Source organism: Cygnus atratus, chromosome 4 (genome assembly GCF_013377495.2).
Source record: "Cygnus atratus isolate AKBS03 ecotype Queensland, Australia chromosome 4, CAtr_DNAZoo_HiC_assembly, whole genome shotgun sequence".
NCBI classification, from domain to species: domain Eukaryota; kingdom Metazoa; phylum Chordata; class Aves; order Anseriformes; family Anatidae; genus Cygnus; species Cygnus atratus.
The window spans coordinates 61,550,422-61,577,972 of record NC_066365.1 but is presented as its reverse complement, the minus strand read 5'-3'; the positions used below and the strand labels follow the sequence as shown (position 1 = coordinate 61,577,972).

Here is a 27,551-nt window from a genome sequence, read left to right as displayed (position 1 = left end):
AGTTGGAGAGATGCAGTTGGTGCTTCAAAATACAGCATTTTGCAAAGCTCTACTGGCTAGGACAGAATGTGGATAAAAAGTATGCATGAAATTAAGAATCTCTTAAACATACTTGATAAGATATCCAAAAGCTACAACGATACTGTCAGAAAGAAAACAACTGTAGCTAAAGAGTTAGTAGAAAAGTGAAGACAATACTTAGAAGGAAAAAAAAATCTGATAATTAGGATGAATATAGAAAGTAAAAGCAAGCAAAAAAAAAGTGACAGCATTCTGGATAAACATGCTCTAAAACATAAAACATTAGAATGAGATGCTGAAGATGGCAATGAAAAATTCATGACTGTATGGAATAAAGAAAATAAATACATTTTTTGAATTATATTCAAAACAATTAACGTGGAAACAGGAAATGTGTTAACAGCAACATATATTGGTTTTAGAAAGTGTTTTTGTTTTGCTTTTGGAAAGAATGTTGATCTTGAGATGACGAGTGCTTCCTTGTCCACCAGCAGCTAAGTTGGATCTTAAACAGCATCTCTTCAAAGAAAATGTTTTATGATTAGCAGTTCTAAGAGTTTTGTTTGCATGTTTCTATCTGATGCTATTAAAAAAAAATTACTGAGGAAATTCAGAAAAAAGGTACTATGGTTGGGCTGACATGGGAGAAGGGACACTAGACAGTCAGGTAATGGTATAACATAATACACTCACTAGCTAGATATCAACCCAGATGAAATAGATTTAAAAAAATGTACAGGATTGCACTGACAAAGATTAAAGTGAAAGGGATGTAATTAATGCCAGTCAACATGGTTTTATGTAAAACAGGTCTTGTCAAACAAATTTGATTTTATTCTTCGATGAGCTTACACAAGTTTGGGTGATAAGGATAAGTGCACAGGGCTAATACACACAGACACCTGTCATGCATTTGACTTATTAGTGCATTACATTATATTGTTAATAAAAATTAGTAATACACAGAGAATATGTAGATTGGATTGAGAAATGCTTAAACACCAGTTTTAAGAAGGAATTATCAACTAGAGATCATTAACTACTGGGTGAAGGTGTTAGTGGTGATCCACCAGCACTTGTGGACCTGCTAGACCTGATTTTAATGAAATTTTCATCTGTGTCCTGAAATTAAACTCAAAAGTACTGCAGACAAATTGTGAAGGTGAAACAAATAAAAAAAAAAAAAAGAAGAAGAGTGGGAGAGTGGGATACATAGATGAAGACCAGGCAGTCACATAGAATAATCTTTCTCACTTACTAAGCTAGGTCAATTTACTGTGTTGTACCTGAATGCTTAAATCATGTTTGATGACTGGGATTTCTCTGGGGGAAGGAAGGAAGGAAGGAAGGAAGCAAAGGAAGGAAGGAAGGAAAAATTGAAAGAAAAAAATGAAAGAAAGAAAGAAAGAAAGAAAGAAAAAGAAAAAGAAAAAAGAAAGAAAAAAGAAAAAGAAAAAGAAAGAAAGAAAGAAAGAAAAAGAAAGAAAGAGAGAAAAAGAAAAAAGAAAGAAAGGGAGAGAGAAAGAAAGAAAGAGAGAGAGAGAAAGAGAAAGGGAAGAAAGGGAAGAAAGGGAAGAAAGGAAGAAAAAGAAAGAAAGAAAAGAGAGAGAGAGAAAGAAAGAGAGAAAGAGAGAAAGAGGGAAAGAGAGAAAGAAAAGGAGCATGTACCTCGAAATACTACAATCTGTTTCTCTTGACAAATTTAATTTTCTTTGTAAGAGTTATGTGAGAGAAGCTAGACAACAGTTTTACAGAAACCTGGGGTGATAATGTAGTATGCTAGCCTCTCAAAACAATCTTTCTGACAATAGCTAAGGAAGTGTGTAATGTGTGGTGAACTTTTGCTGTTTATTCCCAAACTATGTTCCTTGCTTGTAAGAAAAGCCCACCAGACATAGCTTTCCACGATTACACCAGCAGAAGTTATCCAACAAAGGTCTTCAAGTTACCCGTACATCACACGCTGTAAGCAAGGACAAAGGTAGAATGAATTTGTTGCAGCTCACTTGCTGTGTATTCACAAAGTAATTTGTAGTAAAGTCTAAGGTACATCTACGTAACATATTCCTAAGGCACAAAGACAAACCTAGATAAGCCCTTTAAAGCCAAAGATCTTAACATTTGGCCCAGTGTTCACTGTGCTCTGAAATTATTGCCTACCAAACTCCACTTTTAACTTTCCAGTTATCAAAAATCAAGAAATGAAGAAAAATCAAGGGTTCATGCACCAAACGGAAAACAAACAGTAAGTGCATGAAATGCAGAGCATGGTGTAGCTATATGGTACATTCCAAACCCAAACTGCAGTAGGAATTATAACAAAATGCATATCCAATTATCATCTACAGATTCAGAGCGACAGCAAGAGTGAAACCACTTTATATTTCTCTAGGACTACACAGAGCAAAAGAGCTCAACTTGTTCCTTCTGAAATTTCTGCTGTGTAACATTATGCAACGGCATACAAAATTTGGTGATGGAAGCCCTTAACAAGTGCCTGAAATTCTCAACACCTTCTATACCTAAAGTAAATCCCTTTGGAAGACTCCATCACACCTACCATACATGAATTCTTTTTTACAGCTACAAAAGTGACAACTCATGCTTTTGCTTCCTCGCAGCGCAGAGCTCTTCCACAAGCAGACAGCCTTTAGTGAAGAGAACAGAAATGTAGACAAGCTCTAATTTTCTGTACAGTGGCAACTATGTGCATTAGGTGTTACAGTGGCGTTCTGCTCTGAAAGAGTTAACTTTCTAGCTCCTATTCTCTGCAGTGCTGCATAAACACTGCACATTATTCTTACTGAGCATGCTTCATTTTTCCTGTCTCCACAGTCTTGGGCTGTCAATCAGCTGTCAGTCCCTACCACATCAGCACAGTGCGCATCACCAGGCTGTCAGCACAGCAGCTGATGAGACTCTGCTAAGAGCTGTCAATCAAACTTGTTTCTCTTATCTGTTCTGGAAATATTTTGTCTCTAAGAAACAAAGAACCTGGGCAACAATGGATCAGAGTCTAGTATTTACTCTTTTGCAGGGATAGAAGGCTCTTAACAGGAAACGAATATGTTTTATCCACAACCAGGAAAAAAAATATGCTTCATTAGGCATATTTTATTTCTTTTTTTTTTTAAATCCTATTTAAATCTTGACCCAATAAACCAGAGCAAAATAAATCAACGCAAATTTCTTTTCACTGTCACCAAAATGAATTTCACAGGTTCACTAGTTAAGTTTCTGTTGAATATAATTCAATGCAGTTTAAAACAGGCAGCATCTCTCTGGTTTTGGGAATCTTTCCCTGTCTTTAGGCATTGGAATGTGTGATCTTTCTCTCTGTCTCACTGTAGCCAAAAAGCCAGACTGGGGGAAACACACATCATTTACACCTTTGTTGCATTCAAATATATCTTTATTTTCTGAAGCATTTCTCATTAAAACTCAATTTCAACATAGAATTTAATAACATATCAGTAGGGTTCATAGATAATAGCAGACCAAAAGAATAGCTCACGGGTGTAAGCAAGCAGGGAAATAACATACATTTTCAGCAGATGTTTGAAAGAAGATGGGATCTTCTTTCTGGAATGCTGTACGAGGGAGGAGGAATTGGAGAAGACAAAGTTCTTGCATCTACAGAAATAAAATACTGAAGAAACAAAAAGAGCTGCAAAGATGGGCACAGCAGTGATCTCAGGTCTGACACAGAAGCTCGGCATGAAAAGTTGAGCTGGGCTTTCAAGTGCACACCTATACGAGGCAGAATTATGTTCTGCAAAGATAACTGGTCTAGGTCTAACAAACCTGGCAATCAAATTAATTAGTGCTGATGGATCACTGAACTAACAGACCTCTACTCTTCCAAGGGCATAAGTAAGCATCTTTACATGCTGTGCCATACAGATATGCGGGCACATTTAAAGCTTGCTTGAGTATCGGTACACAGTGCTGTCTGGTGCAAAGTAAACATAACCCAGTGACTTAAAATCCCCACTCTGACCCATTTCTATTTTCCCCTACAAATTGAAGAATCCTAGGGCTGAGAGTTGAATAGAAACCTCGCAGACCCAAAAATGAGACTAGAAAAGGGAAGAAAACTGCTTTTCTCAGTATAGAGAGGAGTGCTGTAAAACATGATAATTGAAAGGTAAGCCTAAAAATATTTGGTATTTTTCATAAAGCCTTAGTTTGGGGCCATGAAATCAAATAAGCAGCTTCATTTTCTGAGACAAAAAACCAAAGAAACAAACAAACCAGTGAGTTTACAGCACTTACATTTACTCACGTTTTCGTGGACACAAGCATATATTTAACATTAAAAAGTAGACGAGTAAAAGTATGTTTAAGAGATCTTAACACTATGCAAACAACGATTTACAGGCCTGATACATGTGCTCTGAACATGGCTGCAGGACTGAGCTGTCCAGGTACCAGCAGAGCCCACAGAGACCCAACTGGGAAAAAAGGCCCGGGGCGGCTGCAATAGAAATCTCAGGGAGTGTTTGGAAAAGAAAAGTTTAAAGCTAGCAGGGAAAAGAAGCCCCTGAGAAGGGTCTAGGGACGTCAAGTGGAATTGGAGAAGAGCAGAAGGGAACCTGCAGGTTCCCAGCAGCTTCCCACAACACTCTTGGGAGCTTCGGAGAAGGAAGCTGGGGCAGAGGGAGGGCAGCCCATGCTTCTCATTTCTGACTGTTTCAGGGAATATTTGGATAGTACCTGAGAACAAGGAACATAAGGGCTGAGAACTGCCATAACCCAGAAGAAATTGTGGCCCAAACTATTTGTCCTTCCCTCACGTATTCCTCCCTCCCCCACAACAAGTTGCTCTTTTTCTGGAATTTGTTCACTCCAGAAGAGACTATTTTAGTCCCCCAAAGCAGGAAAACATTTCCCACAGGAAAGAAAATGAGGTGCCAGCCACAACCGATGTCAAAGATGTAAGCAAATACCTCACAGATTGAAGCAAGACAAAGGAAGGCAATTTTGAGCTGAATCCTGGAGCAAAGGCAAGAGGTCAGCATCCTTCATCAATTTCAACTCTATAAATGACTTCTCAACAGATGCCTATTTCTCTTTCCTAAGGTCTAATCTTGGTTCCCTCCATTACTGTTTGTGCCTTCAAGAGTAAGAGCAAACAATTTGTCTTCTCTCTTCCCTCACAGCCAGCTCTGATGTTTGAATGCCCACTAAATACGAAAGGGAGTGCGTGTTCGGGTGAGGAGGCAGGGGTCTTGCTGAGGACTGGAGTGGTGCAGACCTGGCACTTCTGTTTCATCTCATCCAAAACCCCACATATAACGGGAGCCATGGCTTTCTGGCCAGAAATGTCACTGTGCACATGGAGTGGAGTGACTGGGTGGCATTATAGTCCCTGGGAGGTGCTAAGCCCCCCTTGCTCAGGGCTGAGCGTGCACGTGTTTTGGGCAGGAGAACGGAGCCCTCCATTAGGCCTCTGTGCTCAGCAAGGGCCTGCTGCTGGCAGAAGCAACCTTCTGCCGATGTTTGCACCAAAAGGGGAGCAGACTGCTCTGGTCTTGGCTCCTGGACACATTTCAGGACGCAAATTTCACTGGTAGGAAGAGAGGGCTGCTTTTAACACGCAGCCACCACTGCATGCCCTGCCTGAGCAGCCCCAGAGTTGTGAGCAGGGCCTCACACAACCCGGCACCCAGTGCCCTGCCACAGCCCCTGTCCCCACAACAAGGGAAGCCCCCAGACCAGAACAGCTCAGGCATCCTCTCCGTAGTATGAATATACTGCAACACTGCTTGTGTCAGCATCAGTAATACCCTCCTTCAGAACCAAATAAGTGTTTGCTAATGAAGGAAGGGAAGTGTGAATGAACAGAAAGACTCGTAAGCTGAGCTTTAATTCCAGCTGTTGAGAGTAACACCAAAAGCAACAGCCATTTGTGCAGAGGTCGGAAATTAAAACCAGAGAAAAATCATGTGCAGTAGTTGCTTTTACAAGCATGCCCACAGTAATTTGATCTTTCAGTCACATTTCAGCAGCAAGGCTAAGAATCACGGTATTGCCCTGTACCAAACTACCCCCGTTCCAGATAGCACAACCTTTATCAAGCGTTTGTGACAACAGGAATATTTTACTCTTTGACAAATTCTTTCATATGTAGCACTGTTTTCCAGAAACACAACTCCCTCATATCTAACCGGACATTAATTGCTTTTTTGCTGATGTATCTGTGCCTTCTGGACTGATAACACAACTAGCAAATCTGATATCTGACAAGTTGACTCAACCTAATCAGGACAGATCAGCTGTTACCAACATTGCTATAGGCTGTAATTTGAGGACCTTTACAGAGTTATCACTTGCTTTGAAAGGCAAGAAACGGTAATTCTGTCAACAGTAATCCCAAAACGTGCGTTCAAAGTGGCTGTTATTTTTTCTCCAGGAGAAGGTAACACTTGTCAAATAAATACCTGAGATAATTGATAAAAGGAATTAGAAGTATGTGAGTGATACACTGACAATCAGTCATTCTCAAGAAAAATAAGAACCTCGCAGGATTCAGCGCATTAAGCACACAGCACAAGCTGTCACTGTGAAGCAGGGGTCACTCGGAATGGAGTGAAACAATTGGCAATGCAGTTTTTCAACGTTTACTTCTCTCTCTGTTGCTTAGTGCTAAAGCTGAGTGAATTATTCACTTCAAACAATTTGTTCAATGAATTTTACCCCTTTTTCCTGCTTAGAATATGGGGGCAATGGATACCAATGCCATCAGATTTATTCGCTGCTTCATTTTATTCAAGCTTGCATTTAGTGCTTGATTGAGAGTATTCTAGACTTCTACTGCTTAGCTCTGATTGTTCAGACAATAACAACAGCAGGTCCTTAATGTGTGCAAACAGCACAGACCCACGCAGCTGATGGAATAATGATTATCTACACCACCAAGGATATATCTTTCGGTATTTTTTCTGGTTCCTGTTTAAATCTGGAAGCCCTTCCAGCAACAATACTGAGAATTGCTGCAAAGTTCCCTTTCTGTGAATATTTTTGCCCACAGGACTCAACACTTGAGTGTTTGTGGAAACCAAATTAACAAAGAGTGCAAGCACAGCCAAAGCAAATTAATTTAAAAAAATACAAAGATTATACTGTATGTGTTCCCTGTTCCACTAGGAAATAATTTATTTTCCTGTAGTAAAATTCAGAGGAATTTCCCCCCCCCCCAAAAAAAAAAAATCCCAACACATGTAATTCTCTAATGGAACTTGATGGTCACTGAATACAAACAAGTGATGTTTTCATTGCCAGGCTTATATCTGTCTTTTACAGATAAAATGTGTTTAGAAACTCAGACTTAAAATTATAACAAAAAATGTATCTCTTACTGTATCGCTTTGGTCCATCTTCCAAACAAAATGAAAGGGTTAAGGTTGCATCATCTTCAAAAAATTCAGTTGCAAAGGCATCCCACCAGAGGTTGTCACTATCCTAGGAAGCAACAGATCATTCACTTAACAGGAGGCAAAATGAAAATATTTTAATCTTTTTTTAAAGAAATTCCAAAGGATCACAACAGTTTGCACATCTTGCCCTGATTTTGGGGTGTAGATGTCTATATGATATTTCAAACTGATGTTCTTAGACAAGGTTCTAGTTCTAATTAAGAAAAGAGCAGAAATGTTTTTTTTTTTATTATACTATAAACTGCCTTCCATTTTGTCCATTTACTAACTATGCAATAACTTTCATTCTCATAAATACATGTTCTTCTTAAATGCTTTTATAAATCAGTTGCAAATAAAGCAATTATGACTTTTTCCCCCTTTTTCTAGGCCGTGTATCTCAAATGCTTGGTCCTAATCATGAAAAAACCTCAGTACTTAATTCTATAATGCTACATAACCCGATTATCAGCATGACTTGACAAGAAAGTTATTTAGAAACTAAATATAATAGCCATTCCCCTCCAATGCATTTAATATAATTACAATGCTACTGCAGGTTAATTAAATACCAGCTAGTTACTTAAATATAATTGTTGTGAGAAATCTTTACTTTTCAGTGTGATCCATGAAGTGAAAACAATATTTTAAATGACCTGTGTATACTTAGTCTTGCAGTAATTCACATAGTTGGAACATAATAATTATGGAACATAACAATTAATAACAAATATTAATATAGTGTCCAATGTAAAGCATATACCAGTGCGCCGCTATGGTGATTGTTGCCTTGGATGACTGAACAAGGCATTTTCAGACTTGGGTGATTAACATCTTTCAAACTTCCATGTCGAGCACCTTTGTAAGTGGTTCAGTTTGCAGGGTGTTTTTTAACAGAAGTCAAACAACAACAGAATCCACGAGTTGTTTAATTTAAAAACTATGGACATATTTATTAACTGGGTTTGAAATCTTTGGTGTGGTATCTTCTGCTCCTCTAAAGCCCTAAGATTTAAATCACTTGCAGCTCACAAGATCAGTGACAGAGCTGGAAATGCACTTGTGCGGATGCTGCAGACACACTCCTCCTTGCCCCTCACTGCAGCAGCCCTGCTGGTGTGCAAGGCCAAGTTCATCCAACACAGTGAGCAAGAAGCACCTCTTAATACCTGAGCAATGTTTAACTAAGCCAGAAAACATTTGTTACCTTTGTAGGAAAAAAAAAAAAAAAGAGAGAGAGACAGAGAAAATGCCAATTTCAGACAAAATATGCATCTATCATTTTCATTGTATGCACACATGCAGAGAAATAACTATGTGATGTTTTCAGTTCTGTTCCCATCTCTCCACAAGATGTTATTACTGGATTTCACTCCAAACTGCTGAGCAGAGGCTTTACTGCCCCACTGCTTTTCTTTGATCTTTGTCGAATGCCCAGCAGAGAAATGGTGAGGACACATTTTCGCACCACAGCTCCTACAGAGACCCCCAGGAGATTTCCTGACCAGTTCAGGTCCCGTAGCTCGCCTTCCTCCCCAAGCCTCAGCCCCCTCAGCAGCAGGTGGCCAGACAGCAAGCTGCATTGCTCAAGAATTCAGCCACACGAGGAGATACCAAAAGTGTCCCCACATCCCGGCGGCCTGCTCTTAGGCAGAGCTTTTGCCCTTTCCCCTGTGCTAGTGCCCACCTGATCACCGAATGGTTTGGTTTGGAAGGGAGCCTTGAAGATCATCTAGCCCAGCCCCTGCTGCGTGCCTCCACATGCAGCTGCTGCTGCACTAATTACCTCAGGTGCCAGCAGGGTGGGTGAGGAACATACAGGTGTTCCACACAAGCCCAGTAACCGGTACCTAGCACCCAGCCCTCGTGACAGCCTGGCGGGGGCATCACCAGCCCCTCCACTGGTAACACTGCGCCGCCACCGCGCTCGGCCATTTGCCACGAGCATTGCTTTACCTCCCTGACAGGCTTCTTGTCCCAGCAAAAGGCGAGGGGAGTAAGGGGTTTAAGCGATGGCACATGCAACATTCATAGATCCGCCGTGGGGAAATTCTTAGTACCTCAACAGCTCGGTATCAACTGAGCTACTTGTGAGATTTCCAATGATGTGAGAGGCGCAAGCAACGCATCGCATCGTCAGGATGCACATGCACATAGGAAATGAAGAGAAGAACAGGGAGAGTGCGGGGCCTCACCTCAAAACCACACATATTTGCACGCACGCCTGCTTCCAAGAAGTCTGAGGGCTAGGAAAACGTGGAGACTGAATTACTGTGGATCCTCTCCCTGGATAAATGAAATATCCAGACTCTGTCACAGCTTGAATACTGTCCAAGGTCTTTATCTCATGTTTTTGCATACTTTATGTCAGAAAGAAGAAAAAACAGAAAATATACCAACACCAACTTCCCCCCCCCTCCCAAAAATAAAAAAATAAAAAAATAAATCCTCTGTCAAGCTTGGGTATGCTCTCCTGACTAATTCTCCTCTCCACTCCTGCCACAGGTGGGCCCAACTACTCTCACAGCCAAATGGTGAATAAAACCAAATGAGGTGTCCCCTAGCCAAACTGAAAAAGGATCCAGATATCATGGAAAATAAATAAAAAAAAAAGAATAAAAAAAAAATCATCCCCTTTTTCTTGCAAAAAGGGGATGGTGAAGGCAAGGCTGCCCCCAGGCATCTTTAACTTATGCTCTGACAGGTTACGGGGGATTTTGCCAGAGTAATTATTTTTCTATTCAACAATAATGAGAAATTACCATGGCAACCTCCCTTTCACGTAGTGCACTCACACGCTCAAACATTGAAATAATGGCCTAAACATAACAAAAAAAATTAATACTTTTAAAAATATTTTGTATTATAATAAACTTACGGAATGGGTCAAAGGAGAAAAGAGGGCAGAGACAGCCTGAGAGTTGAGCTGGGAGTGAAGATGCCATGCTGATGTCTCCAGCTACCCAAGCAGCAAAATGTCTTCTGCCATAACTGTCATTGCTCCTCCTGATCCCCTCCACCCCCAGTATTATTTGTAATTTGAAGCATGGCTCAACTCTGAATAGAGTCTCCAAGTAAATGGAATCCTAGGGTTTCAATATTTTTTCCTGACTCTGATTTCTTTGGCAAATGTAATCAGATTTGAAGTACAATGATGTTCTTTTTCCCCCTCCATCTAATAGTCCCACATATTCACTGTGTGATCTGAGAGTCAAGCTGGGTTCTTCTTTACACCTTACACACTTACGTGATTTAGAGTCTGCAGGCCAAATGAGGCTTTTCTTCTTGCCTGTGATGGTGATTGCTGAACCAAAATAGATCTTGCAACTGGAATATAAGGCCAATGGAGCCTATGGCATTTTCTCCAAATTCCTTTATTTTTGTTTAATGACTTGGAAGGCAGAATGGAGTTCATGTAAAAAGTCAACACCTGAAACCAAGCTCAGGAGAGGATGCAGATAATTCTGCAGGGCAGAATTAAAATTCAAAATGATTTTGATAGCTTGCAGAAATGTTCTGGAATGAAGATGAAATTCAATAAAGAAAAGTGACAAAAGCACAAATACAAAATGGGAAATAAATGGCTAAGCAGTACTGTAGAAAATGGTCCAAATCACACAGGAAATATGTCAGCAAACTGTTGCTCTTGCAAATAAAGGAAATGTCTCAGATATAGTTCCCTTCGATTCAAACAAGCACATCCCTGGAAAGACTTCAGCTGGAACAGACCATCCACTTCTGGTGCACTGTGTCCAGGTCTGGGCCACCCACTCTTAAAGGACTAATTTTAGGAATTTAGCTGAGAACAACAGGAATCACAGAGTTTAAAGACAAATGGAGATAAACAAAACCCAAAAGACTCAAGGACCGGGTTGTGCCTAGTGTCAGAAAGAAGATCGCAGGGAATGTGATGACAGTCTTCAATCATGTGAAGAGGCTGGTATAAAGTGGAGAGTGATCACTTCTCTGTGGCTAGCAGGAATGGGAGAGAAAATACGAGTTGGTTTGCTGCCACTGTGGGTTAGGTGGTATAATCCCCTGTTACAAGCCTCTAGCCTAGTGTGTTGCAGAAGGGAAAGAGCCACGGCCACATTACCAAGATGAGCTGATGCCCAGGTCCATGTTAGCCACACTGCCTATGAATCTCAGGCAGACTTCTGTTTTCTCCCTCACATTGCTTTTGGTTGCACAACATATAGCAGGTGTAAATAGTACATGAAAAATTCAGTCATGAAAACCAATAAATGTGATTCTGAATGCACACAGGAAGCACATCTGTTCTGAAATGGGACCTTTTCTACATAATCACTTTTTAGGGAAGAACTGAATTTTAAACGCCAACCTCTGTGGCTTGGCATTGGACAAGGCAAAAATAAAAAGAGATAGTGCCCTTGGGAGCTTACATTTTTCTTTTGGCACCTGCAACCCTTCCCTATTGACACTTACTATTTTCAGAACTCTATACGTCCACACGCCTGTTGGCAACGTACACGCTTCTCATATTCTTTCAAGTTAATGCTGCACGAGGAAACTGCTGTCTCCCCAAGGAAAGAATGTTATTCCACTCTTCCCCCCCCCATTCCCAGTGAATCAAACTACACTTGAGCTTTTTAAAATGCAGTTCAAGATAAGATTTTACCATTAAATACACCTGTAAAAGCTGCACAGCCATTACAAATTATGAAACTCACAAGATGAAGTATCATAAAAATTCTGACACTAATGTTTATACTCAGAGCACACTGACAGACCACTAAAAATAAAATGCCAGAATACGAGAAACCAGTAACTTTTCCCATTAGCTTTAAATTAGACTCGTCTTGGATCTACCCAACATATTTAAGGTTCTATATAAATTCACAGGAGCAACAAATTAACAGGGACATATATATCTTAATTTTATACATTTTGACATTTGAGTACAGATCTGTAGGTCTGGCCCTGCAATGCACAATATTTTCATGATCAGGCATAGTTTGTTTTGTTTTGTTTTTCTGTTTATATAAATTCTGTACAGAATACTTTTGATTCTTAAACTGATTTTCTTGGCAATAGTATGAACAGAGTGAAAGTGGATTAGTCATGTACAGTAAGTGGTTGATAAACCTACATGGTCAAATGGCTGTCTGTGATCATGCAGGTACAAGACGATGCACACCCATCTTACATTCAGTTATCTTTCCTAGCAATATGTGGTACCTCATACAGCTGTGAAAAAAGTGCAAATAGAGGACTAATTTGGTTGCCCTGGGCTAGTATGCAAGGACTACTCCTCTTGCTTTTGCATTTGTTATTCTATCTTATTTATTTTATCTGAAACATGAAGCATGTTTTAGATAGCATTAAAGACATCTTTAGTCTTGCAACTAATGGTATCCTACAGAATCTCCGGCTCCCTTTCCCCAGCCAGGAATGCCCGACTCTATTATTTCCATTTGTTATTTCACACATATTCACAGTTTTAATGGTGTTGCTTGCTTTTATTTCACTTACTAGTGTGGCTGTATGCCATCTCTCAAACAATGTGTAGTAAAACTGGCAGAAAGATTTTAAGACTTGGCTTTGGTCATGAGTAGTTTTCTGTTCCATTACATACTTCCAACTTCTTGCCAAAACTCTACTCAGTGCTCAAAACATATCAGTATCTTCAGCTTGCTTATTAATTAATTAAATTATTGTTTACATTCCACTTTGGAACTTATCTTAGTTTGTACAGTAAAGAAACAAGACCAAGTTTCTGTTTTATTGAAAAGACAGAATATAGACCTGCAACAAACACACACAGCAGTACTGCCGCAGAGAGACTGACTCCAGTGCAAAATGGGGGCAAGGTCTCTACTTCTTATGTAAATCTGAAATAACTTTAAGAATTCGGTGGAATTACGGGAAAAGGCTCATAACAGAAAGCTACTCTTACAGATTCAATGGAATTTCATAATACATTGATGATCCTCTTTTTATTGCCTGTAATGCTTGCAATACCAACCACTATGCTATGAGGCAACGAAAAAAAAAAAAAAGGAAGAAAGCAGTAATGGCTAGTTTGCTTAATGGGAAACTGTGAAAATCAACCATTAATTATTTGATTCAAGACGAAAATGAGAGAAACACCAAAAGATAGCGGTGGGGGGCGAGGCCTTGCAAAATATGCAAATTGATTAATGCAGTTTTCTTGATGTACTCTGAGCCTGGAAATCTAGGAATCAGCATCACTACAGCAAAACCAATATACTGTAATGATTCCGGCCATACAATTCAACTTTGCAGACATGCTATTTTGAGATAGTTTCACTTAGATTCTCAAATGGCAAGTCCATATTGGGCAAGTATACCAGGGGTTCAGACTAACCAAAATATGCTGACACTGACATGAAGAAGAGAAGTATTTTCCTTATGTTGGAAGGATGGTTGTCCTTTTCTTTTTTATTTGGCCATTAGCATATGACTGAAGCAGACACTTTTTATTAGAGTAGTTGTGGCAACTCCTTGCTAGGCTGGCAAATAGCAAGACCAGTTTACACCTACACAAGGCTATAAAGGTACAGTTAGCCCATTTCGTCCAAGCCACCCAATTTTTCCATCTACATGTACTTCATGATGCTACATGTATTTCAAGTTGGATATCCTTTTAAAATAGGAGTCCCTAAAATCATAGAGATTTTCTAACTTCAGTTGTTGGGAAAAGATAAGACAGTGAGTTATCTGGTTCAGCCTAATAGAATCAAAAAAGAATACCAGATCTCAAACCTCTTGTTTGACATTGTTTCAGTTTTACTGCAGCTTGTGGATAAAAGAGAAATGAATCCTAAAATATTCACTCTGTGCATGTTTCGCTATTCATCTACAGCAAACATACAGAGATTGCAGAATGTAATGCTACATTGCAAGAAGGACAAAGCAGAAAGGGTTAATTTATGCAACATGTCATTTCACCTGCTTCTGTAATTTGAATTCATTATTTCTACTCCTGGAACTTGCACACAAGAATGGATAGGAGAAAGAAAGGGAAAAAAAAAGAGCAATGAAGCTGGACTCAAAAAGACATATTCTACAGCCAATTCCTTATTACCATCATGGCATCATCCTTGCTATTTCAGAGCAATATTATCAATAACTAGCAGAGGATGCTCTTTGATCCTTTGTAAGTATATGGGATAAGATTGCACTTGGTCTCTAGAGGCAAGACCTATATTCTGGCTGCATGAACAAAAAACCTGGGCATTAACAACTAAATTATGACCGCAGTGCAGTTGTTAACAGAAAGAGACACTTCTACCCCCAGTGTAGTATCTGTTTGGCCTTTGTATATATAGTGCATGCTAAATCCATATTCAAAGTTATTTTAAATTTGAGTCCTCTTTTCAGTAGACGTGGATGTCACTAGCTGGCTGAGAACAGAGATGCATTTCCTTAGTAGTATTCTTCATCCACTATCACTGAAGACAAATCACAGGCTTGAGTTTCGTGTTTATCAAAAATGAGCTGTGGTTACACTCCTCTATTCTGCAGCAGAATGCTCCACAGCCTCAGCCTTTGAGAATGGTTTATAGAGATGGAATATTAAGTGTGTCTATTATCTATTGTACTACCGTCAGTCATATGAATGTTCTTATTTTATTCTGACATTTTGACCTGGTTTCTTTTTTACCTTGTTTACTTCCATCTTTATGAGTAAATGGAAGCTACTATGCCATCTATCCCAATGAAAAGGCAATAACTAGTATTGCCATCAGTGAATACAGAACATCAAACATCCTATGTCAGGAGGGCACATAAAAAAGTCATATTCTCAGCAACATTAGTAAAAGAGTCTCCCTGGGTCTATCTACTCAACTGCACCAAATCCCAAGGCTCTAAAATTTAGTGAACACAAATGCCTTGATCAGTTATTACAGTGAAAGTGAAATTATTACTGACAACATTTAAATACTCCACTGATGGACAACAGGAACACACCAAAGGCAGTCCTTGATACCTTTTTGGATGGGACTCTTGCCCCCTCTTTGTTCAACAGAATCTCACTGGAGCTTCACACAGACTGCAGACAATATGATGCTGGGACTTCAGAAGTCTCTGCCTCAGAAGAACTACAGTCTAGCAGACTACATTTTGAAAGGTAAGAAATAACTCTTCAACTGAGTTAAGAAACCATACTGCTTTTAGCTCTTCTGCCTTCTTTTGCAAATCTAGTGGCCCAGGCAGGGAAGAGAAACCCAGATTAAACAAACCATGCTTCTGCGTTACATTCCAGCTTCCTAGAGAAGTATCAAGTGGTGACAGGGCTAAGAAATGCTGCAATGAAGACTAGATTTTATCCTAAACTAAGATTAAATCGGTTGAAAAGACATACAGGTGGGGAGATACATGTCTAATTGACGTGCACATACCTTCTACCCCATGGGACTTTGAGAAAACTCTTGCTAAGACTCGGCAAAAGGATTTTAAAATTAAGGATATGCTTAAATGCTTTGCTGGACTAGGATCCAAGTATGCATTTGTTAGCCTGTAAGTCAAATTAATTAAAGATTATTGCTTCCTATTAACCTTTGCAAAACAAGTAGGAACATATCACAATGTTGGACAGCTCTGTCTTACCAAAGAGCTGTTATTCTTTGGAAGGTACATGAAGTGGAAAAGATCCAGTGTATCGTATGTCCCAGGACGGGTAATCTCATGCACAAAAGCCTAATTTAGCAATAAATAGTCAGAAAAAGTGAGAACATTGAAGAGGTGAGTATTTAAGAAATCACTGTACTTTGTTACTATTCACAAGTATATCTACAAGCTTGGTCCTATTTTCAAAACTACAGCGTAATTAGTATCAGCCATATCCCTGTTTTGGGTCACTAATCAGCTGATGTTGTCAGACGCCCAGGTTTTTGCAAATAATAGTGCTACATTTATTGCTTGTCATTTTCCATGTACAAATGTGTGTGGATTCAAACTTATTCAAACATTAAGGCTGAGATTTTCAAGGCTAATTAAAAGACTTATGCATACATTTTCCATTAAATTCAGTGAAAATCAGATGGTGGAATATTCTGTGTGGCGTTCCAAATCCCAGCATGGAAATGGAACTTGTTACTGTTAGCTAAATCAAAGCTGGAGGGTGACAACAGGGCTGGGATTCATTTCACCCCAAGACAGTTGTCTAAATTCATATGAGATAAAAAGCCTCCTGGAGATATCTGTCTCTTCATGACTGTAGAGGGAGCTGAGAGAGTAGTTCCGTCTAGCCATGTAACTTTTACATGGATAAAGGTAGGTAAGATAAATCCTATTCTATGTACCTACCAAGAATTTGAAATTCGGTAACAAAACTGGTTGAGCTTTTGGGAGCTTACAGAGTGAAGGACAAACATAAGTGAAAAGCTGGGTTAAACAACCGTATCTACGTTGTCTAGGTTTTTACAGTCTTGGCAGGAAAACCTATCAATGATATTCAAGTTTTTAGCTCGTAACGCTCAAAGCTCTCCAGGCTGCCAGGCTCCTGCTGTTTCATATAAAAAGCTCCGAGTGGCAGACAGAAGTTGGAGCACTGGTTAAAGATTTCTGCCAGTATGAAATGTTTAAAATGAAGAAGATGTGATTATTTGCCTGGCTTCCTAAGTTCGCTCCCCAGCTAGCCATAGTTGCCAATAAAGGCCCTCAGGTCCTGCATTTTATCTTATCCTGCATTTGGATTAGAAATTCCCACACAACATACAATTAAACTAGAGGAAGAATTGTTCAGCTATATCTTCATACATCCTCAGAAACCTGAAATATTAGGAAATCTTAAGTCAAGACAACACATACCAAATATTGCCATTTTTCATTTAGTTTTCTGCAATCACTCTGTCACTCCCTGTTTTACTCGTATAGCATTATCCTTCTCAAGCACATAACACTCACTAACAGGCACGTGACAGCCAAATCTGATTAATGAAGAAACAATAATCAGGAGCCCAGGTTGCATGGACAAAGTGGGGATGGCTTGTGCTTAAGACAGTCACAGATTCCCAGCATGTTTGAAAGACTCAACACTGAAAAGCAACATTAGTACAGGGTAATTAACTTTTTAAATTGGCATTTGCATTTACAGATTAAAACTCTGATCGAATGGAGAAGTCTGATTCACCTGCTTACAATGAAAACAATACTTAGAATGAAAACTTTTACTGTTATTGCTGCTGTAATATTGTACAGTAGTGTAGCAGATTACTGACAAGGGTGTTATGGTAGCTGAACGATAGGATATTTAGTTCCTGTCCTGAAATGCACCAAAAGAAATACAGAGAGAATGAAGCACATGTTGGGAAACTCAGAGGTTGTGATAACAGAGTGGTTTTGTATGTTTGTTTTAATTATTAACTTTAAATCTTCACTTCAAAGAAATGGAGGGATTTATGCACTCCAAAAAGTGCTCTCCTTCAAAACTTTGCGCTGTGCAAAGTACAGCTCTCTTCTAAATGGTGTATCTTATCTTGTCAACCTCATTTAAAGTAAAAAGGCATCAGTAGTAATAATGAGAATCCAGTTTGTGAACAATTCCTTCACAGAAGCCAGCTATTACATATTGTAACAAATTAAAAACTCTAAAAAGTCTATGTGGGTCCCCAGAGAAATGCTATTTAATAAAGCAAACACCAATATTGAATGTGACAGAATTCCATTTGCTGCAGAATCCCATCCAACTGAGTTTGGCTGCTGCTGAAGCAATTAGAGAAAGCTGTGATTTAATGATTACGCTAAAACCCTAGACAAACAAAGCTCTCACCTACCAAGTGGCCACTTAGCAGTATCACTACCACCAAAATGTATAAAAATCCTTGTAGGATTTCATTTGCTGTCAGTCAACTAGTAGCAATGTGAGCAATTATTTACTAAAAATGTCTAGTTACTAGCTGCCCTCCTGCTTAAACATGAAAAATGTATAAATCTAAATTTAAACAAAGTAAGCAAGGCCAAGTGTGGACTATGTGTGTCAGGGAAATCACCCACTAAGGTTATCCTTGTAGCTGAGACCTGATACGATCTAGCTGAAAGACCGTAATAGGACAGAGTTTAATCCTTTTTTTTTTTTAAAAAAAAAAAAAAGTCTTTATGCTGTTTACTAAAATCCACTGGGGCCTCACCTCTGGGTTCATAAGCTTCTAACGAAATGTTAAACATATTTTCATCACAGCAGTAGCCTCCTATGAATTACAACCTATCACTTCAGACTTTGTGGACCTGTTAGATCAGCAGTAAAACTGATTCACTTGAGATTTCTTAGCTTTTGATAAATGGTGTTTGTCCTTCCCTATTTTCAAATTCTTTTAAAATTTCTTAGTGTAAAATGGTAGGACATAAAACGGTATAAAAATGATGATATGCATGTGACGCTTTGGAAAGCTTGCAAATTTGCTTGGGAACTATGAACTTCCTTGGTGTGCTTATGTCATCCAACAAACTCCACTGTGAAAACTAATGTGTCTTTCTGATTTTTAACTTTCATATTAGTCTGAGAGCCTAGTGAGTGACACACAGGACTGTTGATGTAGATTTTTACCCTAGTTGCCTTACAGGTGAAAGCATCTTCTGACAAAGAGGAAACAAAGCCTTGGGACAAGCAACTCCCTTTCTCCCCAGTTTCTTCAAGGAAGAGGATCTAGAGACATGGTGCATATCTATAGCCTAAACAAAAATATCAGTGTTGATACAGCCTTTTATAACCATAAAGAATATGAAGCCTGGGAGAAAGCTCAAACACACAGACAACTATTTTAAGAAAGAAAACATTTTTGCATAATGTGGTGAATCATGCACAGAATTGCTGCAGAGCAGAGTGAAATAACTTAAAGCAGCTATGTATAGGAATGAACTTCTCAGGGAACTAAGACCTATTTTCAAAGACCTTAAGATCTCTGAAAATTCTTAAGACCTCTTTCAAAGGTCTTAACAAAAGAATACTGTAGGGGGGGCTTGGTTGTTTTGTTTTTTTTTTTTTGGTTGGTTGGTTGGTCAGTTTGGTTTGGTTTGCTACAACAAAACAAACACAGTGTATTTCTAGCTAAAATAAGGAATAATTGTATTCAGAACCCTAAACTTTTTTTCAAGTACTATGTGTTCCTTATAAGTGCCGTACAATTTCTGAGCTCTTCTGGGAAGATTTGTGTTCAGACTGCTAAACAGCCTGAGAAGGCAGCAGTACCTTTGACAAAGCCAAGAAACTACATGGTCCCATTCCTGGGAATGTGTAACTGCCAGAGGAGCTGTCATCTGAAAGTGAGAAAAGAAATCAGAAAAGATTCAGTGCTAATGTCTTCTTAGACTAAGGGAAGCTTAAGTCAAGTCCAGCCCAGAGTATATCACAGATTCACAGAATGGTTGATGTTGGAAGGGACTTCACGTGGATCCAAACTGAACAGCTTGCTTTCTACCAATGCAGTGACAACCATGGTGTTATAATATTTCTATGCACTGTCTTTAATCAGAGACTATAAAATTGATCAGATCCAGATCACAGCTGGATCTCTCTCTAGGTCCTTCAATAAAGACTATATCAAAATCTCATAGGTCTGAGGGTGCTGGACTTGGGTGCTTGTTGTTCAAACATTTTAGGATTCTCCTGCACATTAGTTCCTCCATAATCAACTTGACTTTCACACCTGATTTCTGCATGATACACCAAAAGATCACCTGTCTGCTTTAGAAGAAATTATTTCTGTTCTTCTTCCTCCCTCTGTGCTTTCTCAGTTCCACTTTCTTATTTGGAAGAGTTTTTACTCTTTTTCTCTTTTTTTTTTTTTCCTACAAACAGATACACTGATACACATGTGCATATGCTCACTTTTTTATTGATCTTCTCAGCTCTTCTACTAGTGTCTGCTGGATCAGGTCATTTGCCTCTTAAAATCACGTATTAAGTTATCCCTGGTCTGGGGCACTAGAACAAATGTGAACTTCTTATAACCTCCACAACATGTGAGGTCTGAGCGCTGGAAGAGGTCCACCGGAAACTGCCAGTTCAGCACAGAGCCCACCATGTATCCAGTGCATATCAGCAAGGATGAAGGAGTGTACTGAAGATCAAATCTGCTTTGTATTAAGCAAGGAGCCCCTTGTTCAGACCCATATAAATGTTCTAGTTCAGTAAGGCTCAACATCTGGCAGCGGTGAGACCCAGGCTGGCTGCCTTCTGACTCGATTCAGCACCCCCTAGTACCGCTGACAACCGTAGGCCTCCGAGGCCTAAGGCCTCCATGGACTCCTAGAACAAGTACACCGTCAAAACAGCTGTGCCCATCTCTCCCTGAAAATACTCATGACCCTTTATCTGAAGGGACCACAAGCAGGATTACTCTGTCAGCATTTTCTTCATCCCCCTACCGATATTCCAAGTACTCATTAGTAGCAAGCAAGCGGGTGATACCAAACTGCCCAGGGAAATGGCCTCAAAACTGCAGAGATGCTGAATATTCTCAACTGTACTACACAGTGTGCTTCAGACATACAGTCCTGTGGGTTTTCACATGATGTATATCAACCGATCCCATTGCTCAGGATGGGACATGAAAACAGCGGTGTTCTCTAAGCCACACAGGATGAGTCCCACAATCAAGAACGTCATATGGAAATATCTAACCTATTGGGCCATCAGCAGCAGTGCTGTGCAAACATAAAAGGAAATATGATGTTCCATAGTGTTCCTATTAAAATAAGCATAGCAGTCGGGCATACAAAATGTCTCCTAAGAAATGTAAGGTGAAAAGGTGGTAGTGTATGAAGTAACCATCTCCCTAAGAACTGGTTTCCTACTTGAAAGACTATACTCCTTTTTCTTTCCCATAAAATGCCCATTTGCTAGGTCCTTCTTCGATTTAATCAAGTACTTTTGTACTTTCAAGGAGGCCAAAACTTAGGGCCTCAATTTTGTCTGATTTGTCTGAAAATCTGTCTGATTTTGACAAAGAAAAACCCTAAGGTAACTTACCCCACAATGAAATAAAGAGAAGCGGGTATACCAGTTGTTCACTTTGACTACTGCTACCATAAATGGCTCCAAGAAAATTACTGTAGATCATGTTTCAATATAAATATATATATATATATTTCCCACCCAGAAGATGATCAGAAGAATTCTGAATATCTTCCTGACCCACAGGTGCTACCCCACATGAGATGCAGCAGTGTCAGTTCCGCATGGCGTAGTGCTGGGAGGAAATGGTTAGACCTTGTAGCTTAGCTTTCAGGATCTGCTTTCTTGCTACAAGCTCAGAGTAACTAGGTCTGATATTCTTCTGCTGTAGACCCACGGTCTGTAGCTTGTCCTATCTAAAAATTAACTTGAAGTCGAAGCTCTCAGATACTCCAGATAGATATTAAAGAGTGTTATTTTTCTTAAGAACAGGAGCCTAGCCTGATGGTAGCTATGGTTGCAGAGAGACGCTTGAGTGTGACAAAATGCATTTAAACACGAACAAGGGAATAAAGGGAATTCCATACTCTTTTTCTTCTTTAATAGGATGACATTTAAGCCAATCACACGATCCTTCAGAGCCCGGCTCTGCTTTGGGTGGAATGACTGAGTGGCTTTCCTGTTTTAATTGCAGATGTTCGTCCTCATGGCCATCAATATCTGCAAACTGGAAGCTTACTTGAAGGCAGGGTGTTAAAGAGAGTACAAATTTTTCATTTGGTGCAGAGAAAACTGTGATCATCTTTGATACTATCTTGTTTCATTCAGCTGCTTTGATTTCAGTGTTGGTATCAAAAGAAAGTGACCTGAACATATTAAAGATGATTCTAGTGCCACTATTCCCTGTTGCATATGACTTAAAAATTAACGGTTCATTAATATCCAAACAGATCTGCTTTGGAGAGACCTGATCAGAATTCAGAACTAGGTAGCACAAGCATCTGAGAGCACTGTCAATGAGTTTTTGAAAAGAACCAGAAGAAGCATGTCTTGTACATTATTTCCACTACTTTCACCTGTAAAAGCTGTTTCTCTACCTCAGTGACAGAGTAAATACATGGAAATTATTTTTATTTTTTCTGCAGTCCTCAAAGGTAGAGCATTTTGCACCAACATAGGAAAAAACTGTTTTTTTGTTTGTTTGTTTTTGTGGGTTTTTTTTGTATCTAATTCACGACATACCACCCACTCCTAGGAAGAGAAAGATGGCAGCTCTCCTTCCTTCAAGCTTTGGTAGAAAGTCAACAGAGAAGTAATACAAACTGACAGGTTTTTATGACTGACCTCCTGATACCTACCGGTGCATAAACATGCAGTTGTTAAAACTTATCACTAGGGCCAGGGTTATCCCTCTTGACTAGGAGTCTGCCAAGTAGTAAATAAATAAGCTAAAAATAGAGTTCCAAAATAATGTGTTCTATTTAGCTGATTCTGCCACCAAAATGTCATGCCCCAGAAAATCTCCAAACAGGAAAGTTTCATAGTTTCATGCCTTTACTTCCCAGATACACACAACTCAGTAAGTAGGAGGGATGTCTATATGTCCCTTTGGATAGTGACACCCCGAAGATGGTGGGCTTCAGGCAGCACCGACCACAGCATTTGGTTGCAGATCAAGAAGTAACAACTCCCTTCCCAGGTAAGTTCTTTTGTTCCACTCTGTGACCAGGCTACTGCTAACGGGACAGTATTTTTAATTTTATCTTTTTGATTTGCTTTAAATCACTGTGACAAACATCACCCAAACCCTGCCCTCAAAAAATCATGGTACTTTTTTGTATATAGTTACTGCTATATACTATTTAGAAATAAAAGTGGCTTTTGAACAATAAATATTCCGAGAACAGTTCTACCAAGGCAAGGCCCATAAAATTCAGGCAGAGAAAGTACATCCCACTTCTCAAGTATTCAATTTAATACCTTGTCTTACCACCACACTGGTGACAAATCTACAGGTATCTGTTTGTAGTGTAACAGTCAATAGGAGTAGTCACTGAATAATGAAGAAGTCTTTTTGTAGGGAATTTATCAAATTACAAATCTGGTCTCATTTTCATTTGTTTATGTAGATTTTTGCAACTAAAGTTTATTTCATGCAAATGTTTGTGAACAGTGAATTTGGGAGCATGTTGCCAAGATGAATGCAATCATCAAAAAAAAAAATCACTTTGTGATTAAATTAAATTTATTTCCAGCAGAGACAGAGGTAGCTTATAAAGAAACAGGTTGCAGAATCAGGGACTAGAAAAAACAGCATGATAACCTACTATTGCTACTAGTCATTCTGCCAGATGATGGGCGTTCTGTTGGGATTTCTGTTTGCTTTAAAAAAAAAAAAAAAAAGGAAATTATGAGTAAAGGTGACCAACCATAAAGCAAGAGTAGCAAATCTGAATAGAGATAGGAAATTTGTTACAAGCAGTTCATGAACAATAAACGGTGAGATATAACGCTTATCTGAACAATTTCCAAAAGCAGTCACAAAATTTAAGATCTGCTTTTGAACAACTCATGAATGAAAAACTTACAGCTTTGCTGTCTAGAAAGAATAGGAAGCCAGATCCAAAGAATGCCTTTATCACCTAAAAGAGACTGGGTCAATTAAAGTCCGCCTTCATCCATATTTTTAATAAAACAGCTTCCACAAAGTAATCTCTCCCTCTCTGCAAACACTGTCACGTTTGCACTGAGGGATCCTAAATTAGCTGGATTTCAGTTCTGTCCCGCCCACGACCTCCCTGCAGCTGCAATGTGGCTCAGCAAGTGACGGACAGCACCAAGGCCCCCTGAAGGGCTGGGACAGTACGGCTGGAGACAAGAAAGTTTCTACATGACAGTCTCATCACTAAAGTATTTACTGAGGAGGTCCAAAGTCAAGCCAACGTGCAGCATGCAGAGGTTCAAAACTGCCTTCTCCTGCACCTAAGCAGTGCTCTCATTTTCAGTCCAAAAGAGGCCATTTATCCCTTCTTAGCCATCCTTTTGAGGGTCCGCCACTGTTTTTAGAAGGAAACACAAACTTGCAGGGCCAAGAAGAGACAAAACCAAAGGGAAAACTGCTCCGGAGGTATGGGAACAGAGCACTGCTGGGAGGTAGGGAGTTTGGCTTTCTGGAGGCTAACCAATAGCTTTCCATATAGAAGCTCTCCAGGCACATCTACGTTAGCAAGTTGCAATAGGAGCAAAACACTTGGTGCTGATGATCCTGTGCCCACAACACATTGATTCTTGGGGGTGAAAGAGGGGGACAGAAGAGTTTACTTCCCTTCTGAGCTCACAGACTGAATGCTGAGGAGCAGTCAGAGACCTTTCGGTGTGCTCCTGGTGCACCTCTTCTAGTTCAGCTGGAAGGGAATCCAGTTCACACATCACTACTGCTTCGCAACGTAACCCAATGCTCACGAAGTGAAGACATCCAGATACTTGGCTTCACCAGTGGCAACCCAACTGCAAACTAAAACCCTAGCAGAGGTAATGATGCAGCCCCTTGTTTCCCCTTCCAGACATTTAAAAGGAAAAATAGCGCTCACTTCTCATTTTCTGAGGAGAAAATTTCAGTGTCTCATCCTCAGGGATTTGGGTGGAAAGCTGTGTGTGGGTGAGGACCACCTCTGGGGAACTGCTGAGCTTTCACAACAAAACAGAAAACACCCCTCCCCTCCCTTCTGAAGGCCACCCTACCACAAGCTTTGTGTTGAGGATGGGAGCATGACACAAGGTTTGTTTGCAATTCTGCTCCAAGAGGCCTGGCTTTCACCGTATGCTTTATATAAATATTTTTATTATATAAAAATCTCCCCGATTTTTTATCTTGGTCTGAGGGCCAGGCACCTACCTGTGAGATAACTAAATCTTACTTTTTTCTCCAGCTTAACTGGTTCTAGCAAACTGTGTAAGCTAGACCACTCCACACTTGAGTAATAATCATCAAAATAAGTAATGAAAGAGCTTTTAATTATGCAAGGAGTAATAAATACTTCAACAGTATTACACACCCAGCTCATGAGAGAGATTTGGGGGCTAAATCCTGAGGACCATTCTGCTTCTGCAAATCCCAGCAACTTCACAGAACCTCGTCACAGTCTGAGACAGAACCTGTGTGACAGAAATCAGAATTTGGCCCTTCGGGCAAATTTGAGCCTGACATGACTCAGAAATGCTTGACAGGTGCTGCGTATGAAAGGGTCTTCCTCTTCGTTCTTCCAGAGGGACAGCAAGAAAACATCTCTAAGGGCTCAGCTTTAGGAATCTCTTTGCCAAGTACCTGCCATATGCCTAAAGGCATTAGAGAAACATGGTTAAATTTATTATCATGAGACCACTTGGCTCTGTTAGAGTATCTGAAATAAACCCCGCATTTTTTAAGGGCCTGGTTTGTTTTTGCAGAAAGCTGAGTCTTGGTATATGAGCTGTCATATCAGATTCTATTTTATTCTTTTATTTTTACAAAGTATTGCATAAACAGGAACAGCTGGTGTTGATTTATAAACACCAAAGTTGTCTTGAGAGTTTAGATATTATTTTGCCAACATTTAAGCCTAATCATTTGCAAGCAATTGTTCTGTACCAGAGTGGACAGTGGTTCTGCTACCGCCTGGAGAAGAAGCAATTTCCTAACAATAATAATGTAATTCCGAATTACTCTTAGAAGAAGGAGCTTATGTGCATAGATGTATCTGCCTGTGTATGATAGACAGACAGATAGATAGAAGTATCTGTCCATGTATCTGCCTGTGTTGCATGTGCTAGTGTGTTGAAGTTGGGAGTGAAAACGCAACCAATTATTCAGCTTAGCGTTTAACCGCCTTAACTGGGAGACGTATTTTGCAATGGTATTGACAGTAGAGTTACCAAGTTCTCCAGACAATCAGGAGAACAGTCCATTGTTATACTGATTTGTTCCCATTATAGGGCCGTGCTGGCCGCTGAAGAAAGCAGGAATCGTAAGATAAGATACTGTGTGATTATTTAATTGGGGAATTTATTAGAAGCTAAAAGATGCCTGTTGAAGTCCCATAGGCAAATTGAATTCTTGCATCTTTGAGTTTCTAAGTGGCAGCATTGAAGTTTTTTATGAAAGTAAGACAGTTTTGTCATACTCCAAGTTTTAATACAGGAAAGCCAAAGACTTGCTTAATAAATCATTAAAAGATAACAGAGGGTAGAAATAACTGGCCTGCTGAAAGCTGAGAAAAGAGGAAACCGCTGATCTCCCAAGGACCTGAGATCATATTTGCAGGACTTTGAAAAGAAGATGGATAATAACGTGAAAAAGTTTGCCAGGCATGGAGAGTCACTCTGGATAGTCAATCTGAATGCAAGGAGTTGTGAGAAGCTTGAAATACCAAACAACAATAAAACAGCAGAGGGTATTGATGAATGCAAAGTAATGCATATGAGGGAAAACAATCCTAATTAGATCTAAACCACAACGGACCCTAGCTATTATCACTCGGCACAAAAATCTCGGAACCATTATGGATAATTCCATAGAAATATTGGCTTAATGATATGTAGTGATAAAAAAGGCCAACTGCATGCTTTCAGCTTGGAAAAGAGGCAACTGGGGATGCGTACAACGGAGGTTTACAAGTCATAAAAGTTCTGGACTTTCTTGTCTGTGATTAGGAATGTTTTTTCAGTATAATAATCATCATTGTAATAAATAAATTACAAAAAATAAATAAAAATCTGGGGACACCTAATAAAATTAGCACTCGGTTTTAAACCCAATGAGAGGAAGTAATTTTTCATTCAACGCACATGCTGCAGAACTTATTGCTGCCGAGCTTTGTAGAAGCCACAAGCATAAACAAATTTTAAAATATATTACTAAGCACATCACTGGAGGCAGAATGCATTGGTAGTGCCTAAACATCATGCTACAGGTGCAACGTCCAGTTCAGGATGAGCTGGTATGTCAGGAAAAAGTGCTTGGTCGTTTCGGTGTTTCTCTCGTTTGTATTTTCCCAAACCAGCTGTTGCTGGTGACAGGACAGCAGACATCTCACCCCTCTTCCCCTGTGGATCTTTCCTTCTGCAAATGCAGACTCCAAGTCCCAATCTTCTGTGTAGGAAATACCAAATCCTATAACTCCCTTTGGTTTCCAGTTTAATATTAGTGCCACATACCCCATCAATTGTTTCTCTCTATATAGCCCTTTCCTCCC

The 27,551-nt window shown here is 39.6% G+C and overlaps 1 protein-coding gene across 12 annotated transcripts in view; it reads right to left on the bottom strand.

Moving 5' to 3' along the window:
* Window positions 1-27,551, bottom strand: part of LDB2 (LIM domain binding 2) — a 217,832-nt gene that overhangs the window by 133,754 nt on the left and 56,527 nt on the right. For all 12 annotated transcript variants that reach the window (XM_035568995.2, XM_035568998.2, XM_035568996.2 and 9 more), the window contains one exon: window positions 7,383-7,485. In XM_035568995.2, the coding sequence (XP_035424888.1) occupies window positions 7,383-7,485 (103 nt within the window). The remainder of the gene's footprint in view (window positions 1-7,382; window positions 7,486-27,551) is intronic.